At 36.6% G+C, this 21793-nt stretch overlaps 2 protein-coding genes across 2 annotated transcripts in view; both read left to right on the top strand.

Moving 5' to 3' along the window:
- The first annotated feature begins 1880 nt into the window (after nt 1-1880).
- LOC125226260 (catalase-like) lies at nt 1881-4323 on the top strand. The gene is made up of 2 exons (XM_048130186.1): nt 1881-2034; nt 2574-4323. The coding sequence occupies exons 1-2, from the start codon at nt 1933-1935 to the stop codon at nt 4017-4019; spliced, it is 1548 nt and encodes a 515-aa protein (XP_047986143.1). The 5' UTR covers nt 1881-1932; the 3' UTR covers nt 4020-4323.
- An 847-nt stretch (nt 4324-5170) lies between these two features.
- LOC125226190 (ATP-binding cassette sub-family D member 3) overlaps nt 5171-21793 on the top strand; it is a 33248-nt gene continuing 16625 nt past the window's right edge. The window contains exons 1-4 of the mRNA XM_048130105.1: nt 5171-5384; nt 5512-5766; nt 7430-7499; nt 7936-8033. Coding sequence (XP_047986062.1) covers nt 5278-5384; nt 5512-5766; nt 7430-7499; nt 7936-8033 — 530 coding nt within the window. The 5' untranslated portion in view covers nt 5171-5277. The remainder of the gene's footprint in view (nt 5385-5511; nt 5767-7429; nt 7500-7935; nt 8034-21793) is intronic.

The following is a 21793-nucleotide window of genomic DNA, read 5'->3' as shown; positions in this document are numbered from 1 at the left end:
ACACAAAACTAGTACTTTAAACGTCACCAGCTGAGCCATTTTTGAGTTTTCTTCCCTTAATAAAAGGTCGTAAGTGCCACATTAACAATCACTTCCGAACGTCATGCCGTTATCTTGAACACCAATTTAATTTAAGTCTCATACTTTTACTGTAAATACCTGCTTTTTTAAAACAAAACTGCTAACTAAACATTATCACTATTTTTTTCTCACAATGATTACCTGTTTTTCGACAAACTAAGACTCCCATAAGCTTCTAATAATATAAATCTCACATAAAAATGTCCACACAGTTAAAATAAACACGATTAAGTACTTAAATCTCATTTTTTAAATTATTTTTAGGTAACAGTTTCTACTCACCCAAATGAGTAAATACGAGTATTTACTCGGTGCTTTGAGTAAATTACGGGTAAATACTCAGTATTTACTCACCCCTACCCATCTCTAGTTCTACATGTATCCACTGAACACGCCTACCATGTATAACCGGTGGACACTCTATTTAATAATGTAAAACATGGAAAAAATGGACCAGTTACATTTGCCGCTCAGTCGAGATTTGCCCCGCTGCACCTTAATCATTTTAAGTTTGTTAAACGTGATCATTGCAGTAAAAGTAGCCAAATTCTAGATTTTAATATAACTTGATGGAGTGGCTGTAGGTACTGATAGCTAATGTTCTGTATTTGATGTAGGCAAATTAGGGATAGGATTTTGGCCATTGAGATAATATAATTGATGTTAATAGTACCTAAACCCCCCCCCCCCGTTCTGATGTCCGTGTTGATGCCCGTTGCCCGTGTAGTGACGGGTTAAGAATTTCACCACCCCCATTCTTCCGTGGATGTCGTAGAAGGCGACTGTGGGATATGGGGTAAAATGTGGCATAGGCGAGAGGCTAGCAACCTGTCACTGCAATGTTACGTTAGTTTCGTTTTCTTTCAACCCCTTGTTTGCCAAGAGTGGCACTGTAACTTTAGCAGTTACGTGCTCTGCCTACCCCTTTTATGGGGTACAGGCGTGATTGTAGAGTTCAAAAGAGATATTATTTTATTTAGCAGTTTACCAAGTGATTTGTAAAACGGCCTCAAGGTAGACAATAAGAATAGTTGGAGGTTACTCTAATTGGTGCGAAACTAATCATTCGTAGCCAATAAACTTTTTACTATAAAACACTACTAATTCATTGAGAAAAAACGCCAAATCTAATATAACAAGATTAGTCAGGATAGGCAATAGGTACCAATCTAGGAGACTTGTTTTTGAGAAAATATGCACGTTGGCATATTAAATGTCAGATTGCACTGCACACATAAATAAAATAAATTTAGCTGGGCTGGGCAACTAGGCACTAACTTCCTTAATCGAATTGTTATTGAAGTGTTTGGCTTACGGTATTTTCACAGCGATATGTATATCCACATTATCTATTTTAGTGTCATGATAAAGCTCTTACAAAAAATATAATTCTTGCGAACTTAAAACGCCCATGCATCACCTATCCGGTTCGAAGGACCAAAACGGACTTCTACAATTCAAACTTTCGTTGGTTACATTAAATTTTTCCATTAATTATTAAGTCTATAGGTACGTGACGTTGCCGACTAATTCACCCTAACTCAATAAATACTAACATTAGCCCATATAAACAAACAATCCTCTTATATTTATTTTCTAATAAGAATGCAATGGACAGAATCAAATAAGTTTGCAATCCGAACAAAACTGAAAGTATTGAAACCGTCTTTCCCTCGGCGAGTGATTGGGCAAGCCTGAAAGTTTGAACTTATACATTATATTTTTTGTTAGCTTTCTGTCAAGACAGCAAGGTCGCAGTGCTCCAATAGTCCCAATTCAGTTGGCAGACTAAACGGTATTGGAATTTAATGTAGATTAGACGTGAAATTTTATCGATATATTAAATAAGAAATGTTAAAAGTGATAATACTAGCCGTGCTCGCGGTTGCAAATGCCAAAGTGCAACAAAATGTCGCGTCACAGCAAATTATTACGTTTAAACAGAAAACGGGGGTGAGTTCATACTTATCTGTAAAATGTAATTACGATATATTTTTTTAAGGATATTTAATAATTACGATTTAATTATACGGCCATGATCGTACAAAAAATAATATTTACTTATTAGGTACCCTCTTGCGTGTCGCGATTAGTTTCGTACGCGGATCCACGTTCCAGGACACGTTTTTAATACAACAAAACTGTTTGTATATGTATATTCTATTTAACTTGCTGCGCATAGTTCTGCAAACATGCATGGTTAATTTTCAACGTTAAAAAGATTTTTGGGCCCTTTTCTACGTATTCTCGTTTAACGTAGTATACTTAGAAAATGGAATAATATCGATAAACTTCTCATGAATAACTTTAAAGTTCTTAAAATTAAAAGAATAGCATTTATTTCCGTTTTACATACTTATTTACTTACTAATATTTGCTTAGATAATTTGCATAGGTGTTGCATTGTAAAAGTACTCAGATAAGTGGCCTACTAACTAGACATTTTGTACCACGAACACGTCTCACTAACATCAAACTTCGTTCATTTTCAGAAACCCATAGGAGTAATGACTTCGAGCGCAGGAGCGCCTATAGAATACAAAGAAGCAACAAATACACTAAACTCACCTTTGCTCTTCAACGAATACTTCATGGACTCTCTCACGCACCTGGTACGGGAGAGGGTCCCAGAACGCCTCGTCCACGCCAAGGCCGGCGGCGCCTTCGGGTACTTCGAAGTCACCCACGACATCACCGACATCTGCAAAGCCAAAATGTTTAGCCAAATAGGAAAGAAAACACCCGTCGCTGTCAGATTTTCTCCAGTTGTAGTTGAACGGGGAGGAATAGATACATCCAGAGATGCTAGAGGATTTGCCATCAAATTTTACACAGAAGACGGAAATTTCGACATCGCTGGATTTAATACACCAATCTACGTTTATAAGGATCCTCTACTATTTACTGCTTTCGTGCGAACTCAGAAACGTAACCCGGCTACCAACCTAATGGATGTTAACATGCTTTGGGACTACTTGACTCTGAGGCCAGAAGGCTTGTATATGTTTTTGCTCGTTTTCGGAGACCGTGGCATTCCTGACGGGTACCGCCACATGCCGGGCTTCGGAATTCACACATACCAGGTTGTCAATAAGCACGGAGAGTCCACTTTCGTTAGATGGCACTTTGTACCGGATGCGGGTATTAAAAATTTACGTTCAGAAGAGGCTAGCAGAATTGCAGCACAAGATCCTGACTATGCTACTAGAGATTTATATAATGCGATTGCCAATGGTAACCCTCCTAGTTGGAAAGTCAGCATTCAAGTTTTAACTTTAGATGACGTCAAGAAAGCAGGCTTTGATGTTTTTGACGTCACCAAAGCGCTTCCTTTAGACGATTATCCTTTGAAACCAGTGGGTAGATTTGTTTTGAACAAAAACCCTATAAATTATTTCGCGGAAATCGAACAATTAGCGTTCAGTCCCACGAATCTGATACCGGGAATACTTGGTGCCCCCGATAAAGTATTTGAAGCTAGAAGAATGGCTTATAGGGATGCTCAATATTATCGTTTAGGGGCTAACTTTAATAAGATACCAGTAAATTGTCCTATTCAAACGCAAGCCCTGGCTTATAACCGAGACGGGAGACCTCCGCTCAAGGAAAATGATCGTGATATTCCAAACTATTTTCCTAATACTTTTAATGGTCCCCAACCGTACAAGGATCCAAAACGGCCACAGTTGATAGAAATATACCAAGATCTGCCAAACAATTTTGACCAAGCGACTGAACTGTACACGCAAGAGATGACAAAAGATGAACGGAGTCGGTTGGTTGCAAATATCCTGTTCAGCTTGGGTGGGGCGGCGAAAAATTTGCAAGATCGAGCGGTGAAATTATTTACAGTAATACATCCAGATTTAGGTGGAAGGATTCAGAAAGGATTATTGGCTAATAGAACTCAAATTTATTATGAAGACTATGATTATTAACTACCTACCACAGCATCTACTTATGTATAATTTTATAATATTTTTTATAATTGAGATTGTCATTGAGTTTAGGCTATATTTTTAGAAATATTTATTTTATAGACAGTGTAGGTGTAGACTTTAAGTTAGCAGTGATTTGTAAGCTAATGTTTTTTTTTAATTTGTTAAGCTACTTACATGTATTGCGGACTGTGGTAATATAATGTCATGTATTTACAATCATTGAGGTTGATTTTAAGATTAAATTTATGAGAGCACAACACAAGGGCACACATTTTAGTCAAAATTACATTATAAAACTGTACCAAGTTTCAATCTAATTTAAATATAACGGTTAAGCAAGTATATAAAACATACGCACAATATCAATATTTTACAGACATCGAAATTGACAGAATACAGATACAAATGTTGCCAAATAAAAAAATAAATTCAGCATGAACTCAGAATAGCCATAGATTTACAGAATAACTATAGACCGTCAACCAAATCTTGTCACTAGAAAAAGGCGGCAAATTTGAAAAATCGCGGGCTAGCAACACTAGTTTTGAAAATCGGTGGATATTCGCGTGTCATTTGTATCTTATCTGTGGAAACCTCCACCTACGAAAAAGAGAAATAACTACCCTATATCCGTCCCTTTTTAATACATTATCTAATTCGTAAGGAAGTAAAGGATGAGTATACGCGTTTCATATGCTTTTTTTATTAGGGAGGCATTCCAATGCTGCAGGCCCAATGAGCGCCTTGAAAAAAAATTTCTGTGGCTGTTCGACGTACATTGCTGGTTTTTGTTCGTTTTATAGGGATACCATACTTTAGTTCGATGTACATTGCTACTGCCAAACTTTGGTTGACAGGCTATATCACTTGCGCCGTGTGCAAGAACCGTATATTTCAACACATTTCAACACATGGTTTTATTTTTCCTACGGCAACAATCCCTAAACGTCATTTCGGACAGGTTGACGTGACGTCAAGTTTTTATGCTCGCGCTCGCCGATCCTATACTGAACTAAATGAGCAAAGACCGATTCTAAGAGCACGGAAAGATTCAGTTCATTTCGGTCATTGATGGGATTTTATTCCTAACAGTTCATAGTTCGTGAACGACACAAGCCTAGTTTTTATGTTTGACTTGACGAAGTTCATTGAGGTGCGATGAGCACACAATTGTAGTGCTGCGTACTTGATGAAAGTTTATTAGACATAGATGATACTTTTTAGAAATTAAAGTGTTAATTTTTTCCTATTAAACATGGCGCCGAATTTCAGTAAAATCACAAGTAGGACCGATGTTAAAATCGCTCTCGCAGCCTCCGCTGCAATCGGAGCTTGGGCGATTAAAAACTCGCTCCAATCAAGGTGAGACCGACAATGTGATGTTAGTTAAGTGGTTTTCCATTTTATTGTTGACATGATAGTCAAGTGTTATGATATCGTTGAACCTAAGAGACTGCGAATAAAGAGAATTTAACGTTGTATTTTGCAGTCAAAGTAAACGAATTAGACCAGGTCGTTTATCGCCCGAAGAGCAGATTCAGTACATGATAAAGGAAAGGCATAAAAGGTCGCCTAAAGCACAAGTGGATGCCAGGTTTTTTGCTGAACTGAAGGCATTATGGAAGGTTATGGTGCCAGGGATTTGGTCGAAGGAAAGTGGCTTCATGGCACTCATTGCTTTATCTCTGATAGCAAGGTCCATGTGCGATCTGTGGCTGATTCAGCACACTACTCTAATAGAGGGGTAAGTCACAAAAATAATTATGATAGTAAGTTAAAATATATTTTAAATGACAAATTAAGAAGTTAGCTTTCAATTGAAGGGATATTTACAAAAACAACATAACTGCTTAGAGCGGTTGACACTTTTAGATCAACATTTTTGATTGTGACAGGTGTCAACCAGTGTAGTCAGTTATGTTGTTTTTGTAAACATCCCTTCAATTGTAGTGTAATTAAATATTGTAAAAACTCCCTACATAGTGGATTGATTTCCATCACTCATGGTTAAGAACACTCCAGACTAATTCAGATTTCAAACAAAAAAAACTAAATCAAAATTGGTTTATAATAAAAAAGTAATAAATTAATATTATCAAAATTGGTTGATCCGTTTGGGACTAAGATGTCACACACACAAACAGACAAACAATCAGACTTTCAGACAAACTTATAACACCCAATCGTTTTTGCATCAGTTGTTAAAACATGGGAATTGAAAAATAAAAAACTCAACAGCTGTAAAACATGAAACTTCTATCTTAAATGTTATTTCATTATCAGGTTACAGGATCATTCAATTGTGTATTATTAGGTATTATCAAATATATCACTAATGATATTTTTATCTATGTAATTCAGTAACTAGGCATTTCTTGGAGATAAGATTTTTTTTCGCCATAAAAACACTGAGATAGAAGTTATCTACTGAAAATTTGTTATTAAAGATACTATAGAATAAAATATGTATATGTTCAGTTCAGATCTTTTACATATAGATAAAGTTAGGTCATATATGGATAGGTAACCAATAGCAAATTACTAATTTCAAGCAACACAGTATTTAATTTTATGGCTACTTCAATGTTTAATTGCCTTTACAGTTACAAAATTAATAGATAATTACAGAAATAATAAAAAAGTAATAAATAAATCTTTGGACTCCTAAATAGTCGGCTACATGAATGTTGTATAATGTTGCCTTTGTACAGTTGAATTATTCCAAAGTTGGCTATCCGAGGTTAGGTCAGTTACATGAATAAAACAATGACGAATGACACTGCAGATACAGTATATTTGGATTCAGTAGATATTATAAAAAGTGTAAATAAACGAGTTTACCTTCACATATAAAGAATGATGGTGATAGTATATATCATTTACACATTTATAATATATAACTAATGTGAGGTCAAACTATATGGTTATTTTATTATTTTACTAATCCATTAATATTTATGTCTGAGTAAAAATCGACTTTATGATCTTATGTAAATTGCTCTTTTTTATAAACATTATCCGTATAAGGTACAGTGGGGCAGTTGCGACTAGGGGAAAACTTTCAGCTGATCGATATTTCGATATTTTACACTATTAACTTGAGCTCTATATGTGGAGATGGACCGGCCATATATGTAACCAAACATATATAATTGTTCCGCTGTACTTTACTGGTTTTGTAATGCTTGTGATGTGGGTGATGGGCTGGCAACCTGTCAATGCAACATCACAATTTCGTTTTCTTTCATCATTTTAATTGTCAAGAGTGGCAATTAAACCATAGAGTTAATGAATTAAACTCGAGTAGTTTTCTGGGCTCTGCCACACTACAACATCACACCACACTGTCTACCACAATGGAACCCATTGAAATATATTTTGCTTTAAATTTGTTTTTATTTATGCAGGTCAATTATCACAATGAACAAACGGGAGTTCAAAACAAGATTGTTCCAGTTCTTTGCTGCAATGCCCCTAGTAAGTATCAGGTATCATATACCTAATACATAATTAGTTTGGTAGATATACACACTGTTATAAAATTTATAATTGGTTTTTAAAATTTGTCATTTAATAAGCTGGTCCACGCAGGGCGAGCAGCGTCGCGAGGCATATTTACTCGCGCGGCAAACAGTCAGTGTAGGTGCCTCGGCTGAGGCAGCGCGCACGTCCTTGGCTGAGAACCTGCCTCAGCTGAGGCAAGTCTACATTGTCTGTTTGCCGCGTGAAGACAATGCCTCGCGCCGCTGCTTGCTCTGTGTGGACCCAGCTAATGGAAGTTTAATATTTAATCGTTCTACCTTGTAGTTTTATAGCCAACTATGATTATGTTTTTGCAAAATTGTTTTGGCAATTTTATTAATAAGTTATATTACGAGTATCCTTCCTTACTTACATTGTTTCTTCTTTCCAGATTTCATTAGTCAACAATGTATTGAAATGGAGTATAGGAGAATGTAAATTAAGAATCCGGACAAACCTTTCACTATATCTGTACCAGCAATACATGAAGTAAGTACTCTATGCATCTCTTAATAGTTACCTATTTACAATTAGTTTTAATAATGCATGTGTCTGTAAAGTGTAACCTTCGTACCTCTTGCGCTTTCGTCAACAGTAACGATGTATCGAATATGTCAGGGTTCAAAAAGTATTTATTACTTATTGTATTTAGAGCCCAATGTGTCCCACTGCTGGGCAAGGGCCTTCCTCATCTCCCTTCACTCATCCCTATTTAGAACAATATCTGGCCAGTCTTCAAAAAGTAAAATGATATAAGTAATCAATGTTTCGTTTCGAGCGAATATATTTTGTTTAATACTACATCGGTGGCAAACAAGGCCACGGCCATGGATGGTATGCATATAAGAGCCTGTGGACGCCATACGTGTGCATTGCCGACCCCAACTCTTCACATCCTACTTGCTCTCGCTAACCTTACTTTAAACTTTATGACCCATGAAACTTGTATGACTTGTATCTCATACTTGCCCTTTTGTTTTATTACTGCCTATTATGTGTAATAAAATTTAATTGGTCAGCCATTTCACGTCTGAAATTGGTTATTTGAATAGTACAGTTAGAGAACAGATACATGTGTTCGCATAGACAATTTATTTGTTTGCTTCGCGATTTAATGATTTAAAGGTTGAGTTGATGTGTCTATTCTCAAATCATGACAGTTTAATGTCCTATTTTCAACACTAGAACCTGTATTACCTAAAACAAATGTGAGTAAAACATTACAACCACCTTCTTGTAATGTTTTTACCCACTGCTGGCGCTTGAACAAGCTGTCCTATCAAACCAGACCTTAGGTATCGTTTGTATCTTCACACCATTATTTCTTGTGCTGGTAGTATGCGTTTAAGTTGATACGCCCTATTTTTTTCCGTCTTCCTGGGCTGCACTGTTACGGTGTTTATACGGTCAAGTGTGTGTACAAAAGTTGCTCAAAAATATGTCCCATAGCTTTGAATTCGTCGCCCATATTTTTATATGGAATCACATATCAAAAGTCAAATGCGTTGCGTTGCTTCTCTGCAATTGCCATTAATTTAGGGGCAAACATTTGGCCGGCCGGTAGTAATTGCATTGATTAGGCAACTTATGATGTCTTTAACAACAAATATTCTTATGTCAGTAATTTTACCACGAGTTACTGTCGGTGACGGTGACAACACTGACGCGGTAAGAGTAACCCTTTATGCAAACGAACGGAAATATTCTGAGGTAACCTTTGATTATAGTTATTGCGCATTGGTAATTGTCCTTTCACTGTGTCAATTGTTGGTGGTGTAAATCACGCGATGAGAAACGGTCGAAGATTCTTCCTCTTCGCTCACAACTCTTTTTAGGGTTCCGTAGTCAACTAGGAACCCTTATAGTTTCGCCATGTCTGTCTGTCCGTCCGTCCGTCCGTCCGTCCGTCGGCCCGTCCGTCCGTCCGTCCGTCCGTCCGTCCGTCCGTCCGCGGATAATCTCAGTAACCGTAAGCACTAGAAAGCTGAAATTTGGTACCAATATGTATATCAATCACGCCAACAAAGTGCAAAAATAAAAAATGGAAAAAAATGTTTTATTAGGGTACCCCCCCTACATGTAAAGTGGGGGCTGATATTTTTTTTCATTCCAACCCCAACGTGTGATATATTGTTGGATAGGTATTTAAAAATTAATAAGGGTTTACTAAGATCGTTTTTTGATAATATTAATATTTTCGGAAATAATCGCTGATAAAGGAAAAAAAAGTGCGTCCCCCCCCTCTAACTTTTGAACCATATGTTTAAAAAATTTGAAAAAATCACAAAAGTAGAACTTTATAAAGACTTTCTAGGAAAATTGTTTTGAACTTGATAGGTTCAGTAGTTTTTGAGAAAAATACGAAAAACTACGGAACCCTACACTGAGCGTGGCCCGACACGCTCTTGGCCGGTTTTTTGTATTTTATTTTTCATATTTCACTCTGCAGACATTAACATACATGCAGTCACGGCAGCGCGGTACTTAGCAGCGACCAATGATTTCCACTTGCTACGACCCTGTTTCGCAACTTGCTATGATTTGGCACTTTCATACCATTCCTCATATTACACGCTCCGCCGATTTGACCAGCTCATGATTCCTGACCTGTGTGCGTAGCCGAATGCACAAACGCTCACTATAATATCTCTATCGTATATTTCTATCGCTCTTGCGTATTGGCGCGACAGAGCTAGACTGTATTTCTGTCGGCGTCTGGCATCGCAGAAATACCATTCGGCTTGCAGGCCTGGCCTTCAGGATTTCTCTGATTTGATGAGATAAAGTCTGCCAATTTCTATCTTTAATCTTCCAATTCTGGCTTCTATGATCAAGGGATTAATCTGCTGGCACGAATTGCGTTCTCAAATCACCTCCTTACATTTAGCGCGACTTCAAGTAAATAGGTATACGGTCAATACGGGTGCCATACGGAGTTAACTGTGTCTGGCTTTGTTGTCACAGGTATTTTTGCGAGGAGATATTACTTTTGCTACTTGCTATACTCTCGATTTGTGGTAAACGTATAACCTCTCATTAAACAGGCCAAATGTGAAGGCCAGACACCTTTAACCGTATGTCACTTCTCCGTATGACACACTTACACTTCATACGAAAACGCATCTCATGCTAGTTCTACATATAAAATAGGAAATAGGTTATTAGAATTGCCCAACAAGTTACAATGCTCTCTCGCTATTGCCTATATATATCTTCTATATAATTTTATTTACAGTCCTATAGAGCTGTCAATTATGATATTTATGATGTGAATCATGTTTGTGTTCAATTTAATCACCGGCGTAAACGCAGGGTCAGGGTCGTTTCGTTATACTTTGACTCAGGCCATTTACATATGTGTTACTAAATCGTATCGGCTTTTGATTCTTTATGTTTTTACCTAAATAATGATACTTAAGTCCAGATAAACCATGTAAATATTGATAAATCGATTTTTATTTTTTTTACTCTCATCCGGAGTTTTTTTTTTAATTTTAATTCTCTCAAACCAAATAAAGCTCTGCATGCAGCAGTCATGTGATTGGGGTACTAAGATCATACACTGTAGATAACTATGTTCCACGACAACGTTATTTATACCTAATATAACTTCCTCTTCTTGAAAAATCGATGACCAATGTTACCCCACGAATCGAAAGTAACCCCAGTCTACAGATACCTGTACAATACGTCTGTTGGGTTGCTCAAATTTTCTAAACGCATTTTATGTCATGAATAAAGTACTGCTGTATAGTTGTAAATAAGTAGTTGTAATATAGGTACTTAACGTAACCTAAGTATGACGCGCGTCTGCATGATTTAATTAATTGCTAAACGATGAACAATGAGAGTTAATAGATGCAAACTCGTTTTATAAGACGATAAGTATAAATTATGAACAATAGATTCATATCTAGTCTCCTTTTTAGGGTTCCGTAGTCAACTAGGAACCCTTATAGTTTCGCCATGTCTATCTGTCCGTCCGTCCGTCCGTCCGTCCGTCCGCGGATAATCTCAGTAACCGTTAGCACTAGAAAGCTGAAATTTGGTACCAATATGTATATCAATCACGCCAACAAAGTGCAAAAATTAAAAATGGAAAAAAATGTTTTATTAGGGTACCCCCCCTACATGTAAAGTGGGGGCTGATTTTTTTTTTCATTCCAACCCCAACGTGTGATATATTTTTGGATAGGTATTTAAAAATAAATAAGGGTTTACTAAGATCGTTTGTTGATAATATTAATATTTTCGGAAATAATCGCTCCTAAAGGAAAAAAAGTGCGTCCCCCCCCACTCTAACTTTTGAACCATATGTTTAAAAATTATGAAAAAAATCACGAAAGTAGAACTTTATAAAGACTTTCTAGGAAAATTGTTTTGAAGTTGATAGGTTTAGTAGTTTTGGAGAAAAATACGGAAAACTACGGAACCCTACACTGAGCGTGGCCCGACACGCTCTTGGCCGGTTTTTTGTAGAATTAAGTATGTCATAGTAATTATGCCGAATTTAGTAATAGAAAATCTGACAGACAGTCCAATCGCCCGTGAGCTCCGTAGCTTAGTTGGCCAGAGCGATAGGACCGGTGCACTAAAAGATTTTGCAATGCAAGGTGCAATTTTCAAAATCCTATAATAATCAAAATTGTATCGCTCGCAGTGTTTCTGTCTGATAAAGAATAGTTTAATGAACTTATTTTTATTCTGATTTACTAGGTATAATGGTACTACAAAGTATATATAGAAAGCTAGAGAAACACCAGGCTAAGCAAGCAGCGTTTTTAAAAGCCCTTGTGTAGGTATATAATAACGTCACAGTTACATAAAATTTGACGTTTAAAATTAAACTGGCTATCAAAATCGGTGCCAGTTTAGCGTAGCTCTGACTCTACAACGGTAATTTCCACATTATAAATATATAATGATAACATAGTCGCAGGTAATTAAACATAACACAAAGTACCTATACAAAAGTTCCACCCCCTTTATCTACTGACAAATGTACACCACGACGTTTTTTTTTTCATTATCAAACAATATTGTCATACAAGAAGATGATTATGATTATTGGTTAGAATTAATTGATTATGCAAACAATTTAACCGATGCTAAGTCTATGTAAGTGCATTTATTTTCAGCTGCTGTGTATAATTGTCATTTCAGGGAGCGCATTTCATGTCGCATCCAAACTGTCGAAGTTATCCTATCGACCAATCTACCATCCACCACTTAGGTTTAATATTTAGTGTTATTGACGATTCTATAGATAACATAAATCGCGAATAACTGTTGTCTACAGACACGTGCACGAAAGTTCAGTGACTCGTTCGCACATAACTCGTAGATGATATTGATATTAGAACTCTCGTATTTAGTACCTATTATTGAATTCACAGTCCAAAGTCTCAAGTTCAAATTGAAAGTTTTTTATTCGCATATGAATAGTGTAATTTTTATCATGAAATAAAGAAATCTAAATCTATGTCAAACTGATCACAGTAGTGTCGAATAAAAGACTACTGGATGTATAGCCGAATGGTACACACGCTCACGAAACGAAACGCTAGTAGATATCTATCTCTATCGCTCGTGCATATTGGCGCGATAGAGCCAGACTACCTTTCGTGGCGTTTCGTTTTCGTTTCGCGTCGCAGAAATGCCATTCGGCCACGGCACCTGTACAGAAATGAAATGAAATGAAATATTTTTTATTTTGCTTGAAATATGGTACAAAAGTTGTTCAGACAATATTATAAATAGGTAACACATATTTCACCATCATCGGGCATGCAAAAATATCTTAACCTACAATTAAAACTAAGTCTATACAATTATAGTCAAGGCCAACTTCAGTCAAAAGATGACATGTATTCCTCTATGGAATAGAAAGCTTGTTGTACAAGCCAAGCTTTTAGTTTTGCTTTAAACGTTTTCAAAGGCAACAGTTTAATATCATCACGCAGTCTATTATAGATCTTGATACTCATACAAAAGGTGTTTTTACTATATAAAGCTGTTCTTTTGCAAGGTATTGCTAGCCTGTCAGGGTATCTCGTGTTAAAATTACATATATCTTTATACGTCTTGAAAAGTTCTGGATGCATTTTAACAAATAAACATATTTCGTAAATCTTTGTACAGAGGTCTGCAAGATGTCATAATATCAACATCACATATTGCCCTGATGCATTGCTTCTGAGCTATCAGTGCTCGGATTGCATGGTGCGAATTTCCCCATAAAATAATAGCGTACCTAAGTATGGAGCCAACATAGCCATGATACGCTTGTATGGCTGCTTTCTTACTACATGTTTTCACTAACCTCCACAAAGCATATACAAATGAGTTTATTTTGCCACATACCTTATCTATATGACCTACCCAAGAGCACGTGTCGTCCAAAATAATGCCCAGAAAATTTGTTTGGCATGATTCTTCTATTGGTTCATTGCCAAAAGATACACTAAGTGGCTGCTTTTTAGCATTGTGATTTATGAACTGCAGGTATGTCGTTTTCCTTAAATTTACATTTAAGTTGTTATTATGCATCCATGTTACGATTGTAGAGATTGTATTGTTGATGTCATTATTATAACTATTTATGTCAGATAGCGGAATAACAATAGATACATCATCAGCAAAAAGTATGCAGTCAAATTTTGTTACATTAGGGAGATCATTTATATATAATAAAAAGAGCAGGGGTCCTAAAATACTTCCCTGCGGTACTCCAACTCGGTTTACTTTAGTGGAAGATTTGTGTGTTGTCACAGTATTATTATAATTGGTATTTGATACTTGCACAAACTGGGTTCTATCACATAAATAACTTTTTAACCACTCGTTTGCCGTACCTCTGATACCGTAGAGCTCACACTTTTTTAGAAGAATTTCATGGGACACAAAGTCAAAAGCTTTACTCATGTCAAAGAAGACAGTAGTGACCGGCATGCTTTTGTCCATGTAGCTCATAACTTTATTTACTAACGAGAAGGCTGCTAATGCAGTCGATTTCCCTTTTTGAAACCCATACTGATCGGCATGTATTATATTAAATTTATCAAGAAATTTTACGATGCGAATATGCATGGCTTTCTCAAATATCTTTGACAACACTGGTATCAAAGAGATCGGTCGATAATTCTGTACGTTTTCCTTACTGTCCTTTTTATGTATTGGCTTAATTAACGACATTTTAAGGGGTTCTGGAAAAATGCCATTACTAAAAGACAAGTTTACTAAATAACTCAGAACTGGCGATATTATTGCTCTACATATTTTCAAAACGCGTGTTTGTATATCATCGTACCCAGCCGAGTTAGTCGTTGCAAGCGAGTTTATGATTACCCTTATTTCGTACTCATCTGTGGGAACCAAAAACATAGTAGAGTTGTTTGATTTCACCTGCGAAATATTCGAGGTATTATAGTTACGTTTATTTGAATTTGTCATGTCAATATAATAATTATTAAATTCATTAGCAATGTCAGTCGGATTATCCAATATTCTGTTTTCAACAATTAATTTACTTGGAGCTACTTCCATATTATAAGTTCCCGCCATGCTTTTTATAATGTCCCAAGTAGCTTTACATATATTTTTAGACCTGGCTAGATATTTACAGTTGGTCAATTTCTGGGCCTGGTATATGCATCGTTTCAAAAGTCGGGAGTAGTTGCGATATTTGTTCTTGTGGCACATATTTTTACTCTTGACATTTTTATAGTATATGAAACGCTGGTTTCGCTTTGTCTTTATAGATTTTTTTAATCCCCTTGTAAACCAGTTGGTAGCCTGAGCTTTAAAAGTCCGTTTGATTCTGATAACAGGGAAACAAAGATAGTAAAATAACTTGAAAGTATCGTAAAATATTTCAAACGCCTGAGTAAAATTACTTGCCTCATACACTTCTGACCACGACAGTCGGACAAAGACAGTCACAGAAATTCGCAATGTTTTCAGAACTATAGTCTCTTTTATGATAATAATGGAAACGACTTGGTTTGGTTTTATTTGAAACATTAAATTCAATACTTTGTGCAGTATCGTGGTCTGATAAGCCTAATCTATAAACATTACTGTGGGCGTCGTGAACATTAGACATTATTTGATCCAAGCATGAATTCTGTCGAGTAGGACAGTGGATATGCAACGTGAAATTGTTGTTGTTAGCCGTACTTTTCAGACGGCTTGAGTGTTCATTTGATTTTAGCACGTCTATGTTCAGGTCACCCGCTATCACTATTTTATATTTTAATCTACGCTTTAATCTATTTAGAAGTCGATCTAATTTTACAAAGAAAGTAGATAAATCTGATGTTAGTGTTCTATATATACAAATAATCATACATTTTATAGGTTCTATTTCTATACCACAACATTCAAACACATAGTCTTCCGATAAATTATCTAAAAGAGCAAGTCTCTTTGTCACCATATCGTTCTTACAGAATATAGAAACTCCTCCTCGTCTTTGGTGTGACCTGCAGTAGGATGCTGCTAATCGGTATCCAGGTATTCGGGCGTTTGTTTCACCTCCCTTTTTTATAAAAGTTTCACAAAAACACAATACGTCGAAATGTTTGTTATTGTTTATAGTTAGTTCATCCAGAGCCAGCTCTATCAACTCTTGCTTACATAATAGGCCGGCTATATTCTGATGAAACACGCTAAACAAATTTTTATGAGGCACGAAAAAACTCACTCTCTGTATGTTGATCACTATGTTGCGTTGTGGGATTATCTTTAGAGAAGTAACTAGTTATACACTGTTGCTTCAACTTTTTAATGCCTCTGTCGGTTATTTCTCTAGGTTTCGTATTTGTTAGTAGTGTAGAGCACGGAGTTGAGCGCTGGAGTGTATTATTTGGCACACATGGCCCAGCGGCTAGTTCGGATTCGTTTAGACATTCAAGGTAATTTATATTGCTGCATTCGTTTCCGATAATACTTGTAATTTGTTTAATTGCCTTGTATGCGTCTTTCATAATTTGCCGTATGCCGTGGTTTTTCAGCTCGCCTGTTTTCATGTAAAACATGTCTTGGTCATATGTAAGGTTTTGATTTGAGTCAATGAGGTATGCATGCTGATGGGTATCAATATCTAGGTAGAGAAGGTTGTTGAAAGTTTCTATGCGTCCGTTGTATAGATTACTACTGTTATTGCACCTATACGTTGGGGAACAGATAATGAAGTTAGTGTGTTGTAACGGTCGAAGTTTTTCACGTATGTAGTGAATAATATCGTGATAATTTTTCGTAGATTCAAAATCATCTTGCCCCAAAAGTATAACACAGTAATCGTACGGAGAAAGAGTTTTTGTTTTCAGCTCTATGTTCCGCAGCAATCCCTTAATATCAGCATTTGGCATACTGTAATGACAAATCTGTATTTCAGCTGGGATAGTATTGCGCGAGATTTGATAAATTTTGTTTCTATTATTATTACTTATAATAACGACTTGCTGCGGCTTTTTATTTATATTTAATGGCGATTTTATCTCTCGATTATTATCCCTTTGTTCATTCCTATAACTTGAATGGAGTACACGTTTTGAACTGTCTTTTTGTTTTGCTCGGTCGTTAGGAGTCGACTGATTCATGTCCGAACAGGATTCTAGCTTTTTTTGTGAGTTCTTTGCTATTAGTTTGCGAATTGTTTGGCTCTTAAAGTTAGCTGGGTGAAGGCCGCTCTCAGGAGCTACATTACCGCCATTAGGTGTAGAGGCAGTTTGTAACGGTGTGCTACTCGCGTGAAATCGTTCTGATCTCGGGGTAAATTGAGTATTTGAGGTATTGTGCTGGTTTTTATTGCGTCTTCTAGCTTTTTTGCTGGATCGTAATTCACTTTTTTGGACTGTTGTATCACCTAGGATTTTTTTATATGATATTATCTTTTTTTGACATATGTCTACAACCTTTTTCAGTTCGCAGACTTCCTGATTTAGTCTAGATATTTCGTCATGGGCACTCAACAACTGGACTGATAATGCATCCACAGCAAATTTCATTTGCTGCGTTTCTGTGGAGTCAAGTATAGAGAGGTTTGGTAAGCTGTTAGGAGACGATAAGCTGTCATATTTATAAGAACCATCATTTAGATCTGTATTTGACAGATTATCTGCAGAAGTATATTTTGTCATCATTGGTTTTCTTCTGGTAATATTGTCAACTATAGGAGAGTCTTTTTTTGTTGTGCCGACCTCAGGGTTCTCGCCGTCAAGGGGTAATTGCTCTAGTGACTGCGCGCAATTTTCTGTATTTATAGAGGCATTGATTTGAGACTCTTTCAGCATAAGTGATGTTTCGAGTGTCGAAGTACTCTTTGAATGTTGCTCAGAAGAGATATTTCGTTCCTTTTCGTTACTTACTTGCTCTGAGTTATTCGTTGCAAATGGATGGATTCGTTGCAAGACAAGGCACAGACAAGTTAGTTTTTTTTAAATATAAAATGGGCTTAGTGCGTTTTTGCATTATCCGATCCGATATCGGATGTAGGACCGATTTTCTATACTTAATGTAGGCGCCATCTTTAATTTCTGCCTTTGATATTCTCCTTACATCCGATATCGGATCGGATAGTGTGAAACGTTCTTACTCTTGGCCACAGACTAGCCAAAGGCAAAGACGTGGCCTACGATGAAGTGAGCTCGCTCAGAAGAATATTATGATATGATGATAGAGGTGTCATAGCAGCGACAGCACGTTCCTATCTTGGAATGTTTTCGAAAGCGAGACCCGCTTTGAGTCTAGACTAGCTTATTATGCTTATCCTTACTCCTGGCTTAAATACGGTATAATCCTTTGGGGAAATAGCACAGATGTAGAAGACCTATTTCTACTCCAAAAGAAATGCATACGCATCCTCGCAAATATATTGGGTTGGTAAGAAAGTAATGAGCGAATCATACCCAATATTGTAATTTTTATTTAATTTATTATTTTAATCATTTATCAAAAATATAACGGCCTTCGTTATCTACTACTTGTCTCCATCGTTCTGGTAAAGAATGAATAGCATCGGCGAAGAAGTTCTTAGGTTTAGATTCAAAAAACTCAGCTATGTACTGTCGTAGATGGGCTTGATCATCGAACTTTTTTTCATTCAAGGCATTGCTTAGCGATCTGAACAATGCGTAATCCGTAGGTGCCAAGTCTGGAGAGTACGGTGGATGAGGTATCACTTTCCAACCTAGCTCCAATAGCTTTAGCCGAGTCACTTTTGCAATGTGTGGGCGAGCATTGTCGTGTAAGAAAAAAACTTTAGCATGCTGTGGACGATTCTGACAGATTTTTTGGTTTAAATTTTCAAGCGGATTACAGTATACTGATGCGGTAACAGTCATTCCACTTGGTAGGAGTTCCCAGTGAATAATACCATGAATATCCCACCAAACGGACAGCATAACTTTTTTCGGGTGAGGCTCTGTTTTTGGTGCCTCTATTCCTTTTTCGTTTGGAGCTAGCCACTGACGTTTGCGTGTGTGATTTATATATAAGACCCGTTTTTCATCTCCAGTGATAAGATGGTCCAACCAGTTGAATGTGCGGCGAAAAGACAGAAGTTGTATGAAGATATCGGCACGGCGGTTTAGTTGATCTCTATCAAGTTCGTGCGGTATCCAAACACTGTATTTGAGTTTTTTCTCAACTCGTGTAAATGTGTTTCTATGGTGACATGAGAGCAGCCTAACTCGGTAGCAAGAGTACGACTCGTTAGCCTCGGATCTCCTTCAATTAAGGTTTTTAATTTGGCTACATCAATCTTCACCGGTCGACCAGACTTAGGTTGATCTGATAATGAAAAGTGCCACTACGAAACCGCTGGAACCATCGTTTCGCCGTGGCCTCAGACACAACTTCAGGAGCAACACGCTGACATATATTACGCACTGCTTCGGCGGCTGAATGGCCAGACTGAAATTCATATAGTAAGCCTCTTCCTTATATTAGCTCGGCGACAGCTAGTGAATGACTGACGAGAAACTGTGCGACTCGCTCTTTATATACTTTCGACCATAGAAGATTCTGGAACTCTCAAAAATTTTATGTGGAATTCAATCGATCGCTCATTACTTTCTTACCAACCCAATAAGTAGTCCAGCGAGCTGTAGACCACATTTTATTGAATACGAAATTCTTACCCTGACATCAATGTATATATTCGAAATGTGCAAGTTTGTAAGAAAACATTCGAACTTATTTACAAAGTTAGTAGATCAGCCACGACGCTTCGAAACAAGGTACAAATATAATTTAGCTTTGCCGTCAACCTCTAACCTCAAACTCCATAGTGCAAGTCCAAATGTCATGGCGGTTAAAATTTATAACCACCTTCAAGATAATATTAAAGGTCAAGAAAACAACAAGAAATTTAATAAGATGTTGAAAGACTTCCTGATAAATAAGTGTTACTACAAATTAAAAGATTTTTTTGATGACGACGTTGGAGACACCTTCTATTGATTGATTAACTTACACCTACTTACTTCTAATTATTATTAAATTTGAAATATGAAACTCACAACAATTAATTATTTATTTGAGACTACTATTTTATTTTATGATAAATTCTATGGATTAATGTTTTTTTACCTATATATATATATATATATATATATATATATATATATATATATATATATATATATATATATATATATGTTTTCAATGTTTAATTTATTCTTTTTTTTTAATAATTATAATTAAATTTAATGATAAGTTATTATATGCTGTGCCCTTGCAGGGTCCATGTGAGACATCATACTACATTCAATACCTGTACTGTAACCATGGTTTGCAATAAAGAATTATGAATTACTATGCTTTCTTTAGATTAGAGATGGCCCATATATGGAGTTTACCGAATGTTCTGGTGCCGTAGCCGAATGGTATTTCTGCGACGCGAAACGAAGACGAAACGCCGCGAAAGGTAGTCTGGCTCTGTCGCGGAAGTCATCAGTTGTATCATAAGTCTAAGGTCTAACTAAACAAACCGTACGCGTGAATCAGAACAGTGATTCTATAAACAGGTTTCTGTAACCTAACCTGTTCACAGAACCTAATGCCATGGAGAGAACAATTCAAAATATTTTTAAATTACTTAATTAGGAACTCATTGGCTGGTGTCAGTGTCAAGTTTAACGATATGCAAATAAATGCACGTGAATTGCCTTCGCGCGTCGTGTGTAATATTGAAAAGATTGACATACTATTGGTTATGAAGTCCTACACTCTATACATCTAAATATATAAAAGAAGCTGACTGACTGACTGACTGACTGACTGACATATCAACGCACAGCCGAAACCGCTGGTCCTAGAGATTTCAAATTTGGCACATAGGTTCCTTATATGGTGTAGAGGAGCACTAAGAAAGAATTTTTCAAAATTCTCCTCTTAAAAGGGTGAAATGGGGGTTCAAAGTTTGTATGGGGAAACAAGATTAGTTTGACTATTTTATTCGAAACTTCACAGGAGGATTCCTAAAGACATATGACTAAATACATGTTTCAGGTTTTTTGAAAATTTGACCCCTAAAGGGGTGCAAAGGGGGTAAAGTCAAAAACACAATATGGGTATCGTTTTTATGGTTTATCAGGTCGCTGATCACGATAAATACAACGATTTTAAAATCTAATGACGTGGAAAAGAGATTTTCTCCCCTGTTGTTGTGCAATGGGGTTAAAATATCTAAAATAGCCATAAGTATAGCTTTAGTTTTCATCTTTACTTCTGGTTCAAGAGATTTCAAATTGACACGGAAGTTCCTTAGAGGAGCACTAAGAAAGGATTTTTCAAAGTTCACCTCCTAGCATGATAATTTGACAGGGGCAAGGACAGGGACAGGGACAGGGACAGGAACGGGATAGGGTTAGGGATAGGGATAGGGTTAGGGATAGGGATAGGGATAGGGACGGGGATAAGAATAGGGATTGGGGTCGGAATAATCGGTCGGCAATCGATATCTAGGCAGTGTAAAATGCAGGTGGCTCAGTGGGAAGGGATTAGTAAGTAGGCATCGGCGAGTATCCTGCATCCGTAATAACTATTACATTCAATGTGCTGTAAGAAGATCGTTGTTTGCTTGCCTTTTATATGTTTACGTTTGCAATAAGTATAAGCAAAATGGAAAAAATTGTAAGCGATAATGCAAGGAAGTACTTTTTACCCTACCGACCATAGCGTCGAGATACTGGCTATGTGGGTTGTATGAAGTTTCCCCAGTATAAATATTTATATAGGTAAAA

Source organism: Leguminivora glycinivorella, chromosome 5 (genome assembly GCF_023078275.1).
Source record: "Leguminivora glycinivorella isolate SPB_JAAS2020 chromosome 5, LegGlyc_1.1, whole genome shotgun sequence".
In the NCBI taxonomy this organism is placed as follows: Eukaryota; Metazoa; Arthropoda; class Insecta; order Lepidoptera; family Tortricidae; genus Leguminivora; species Leguminivora glycinivorella.
This window is presented reverse-complemented; position numbering and strand designations above follow the sequence as displayed.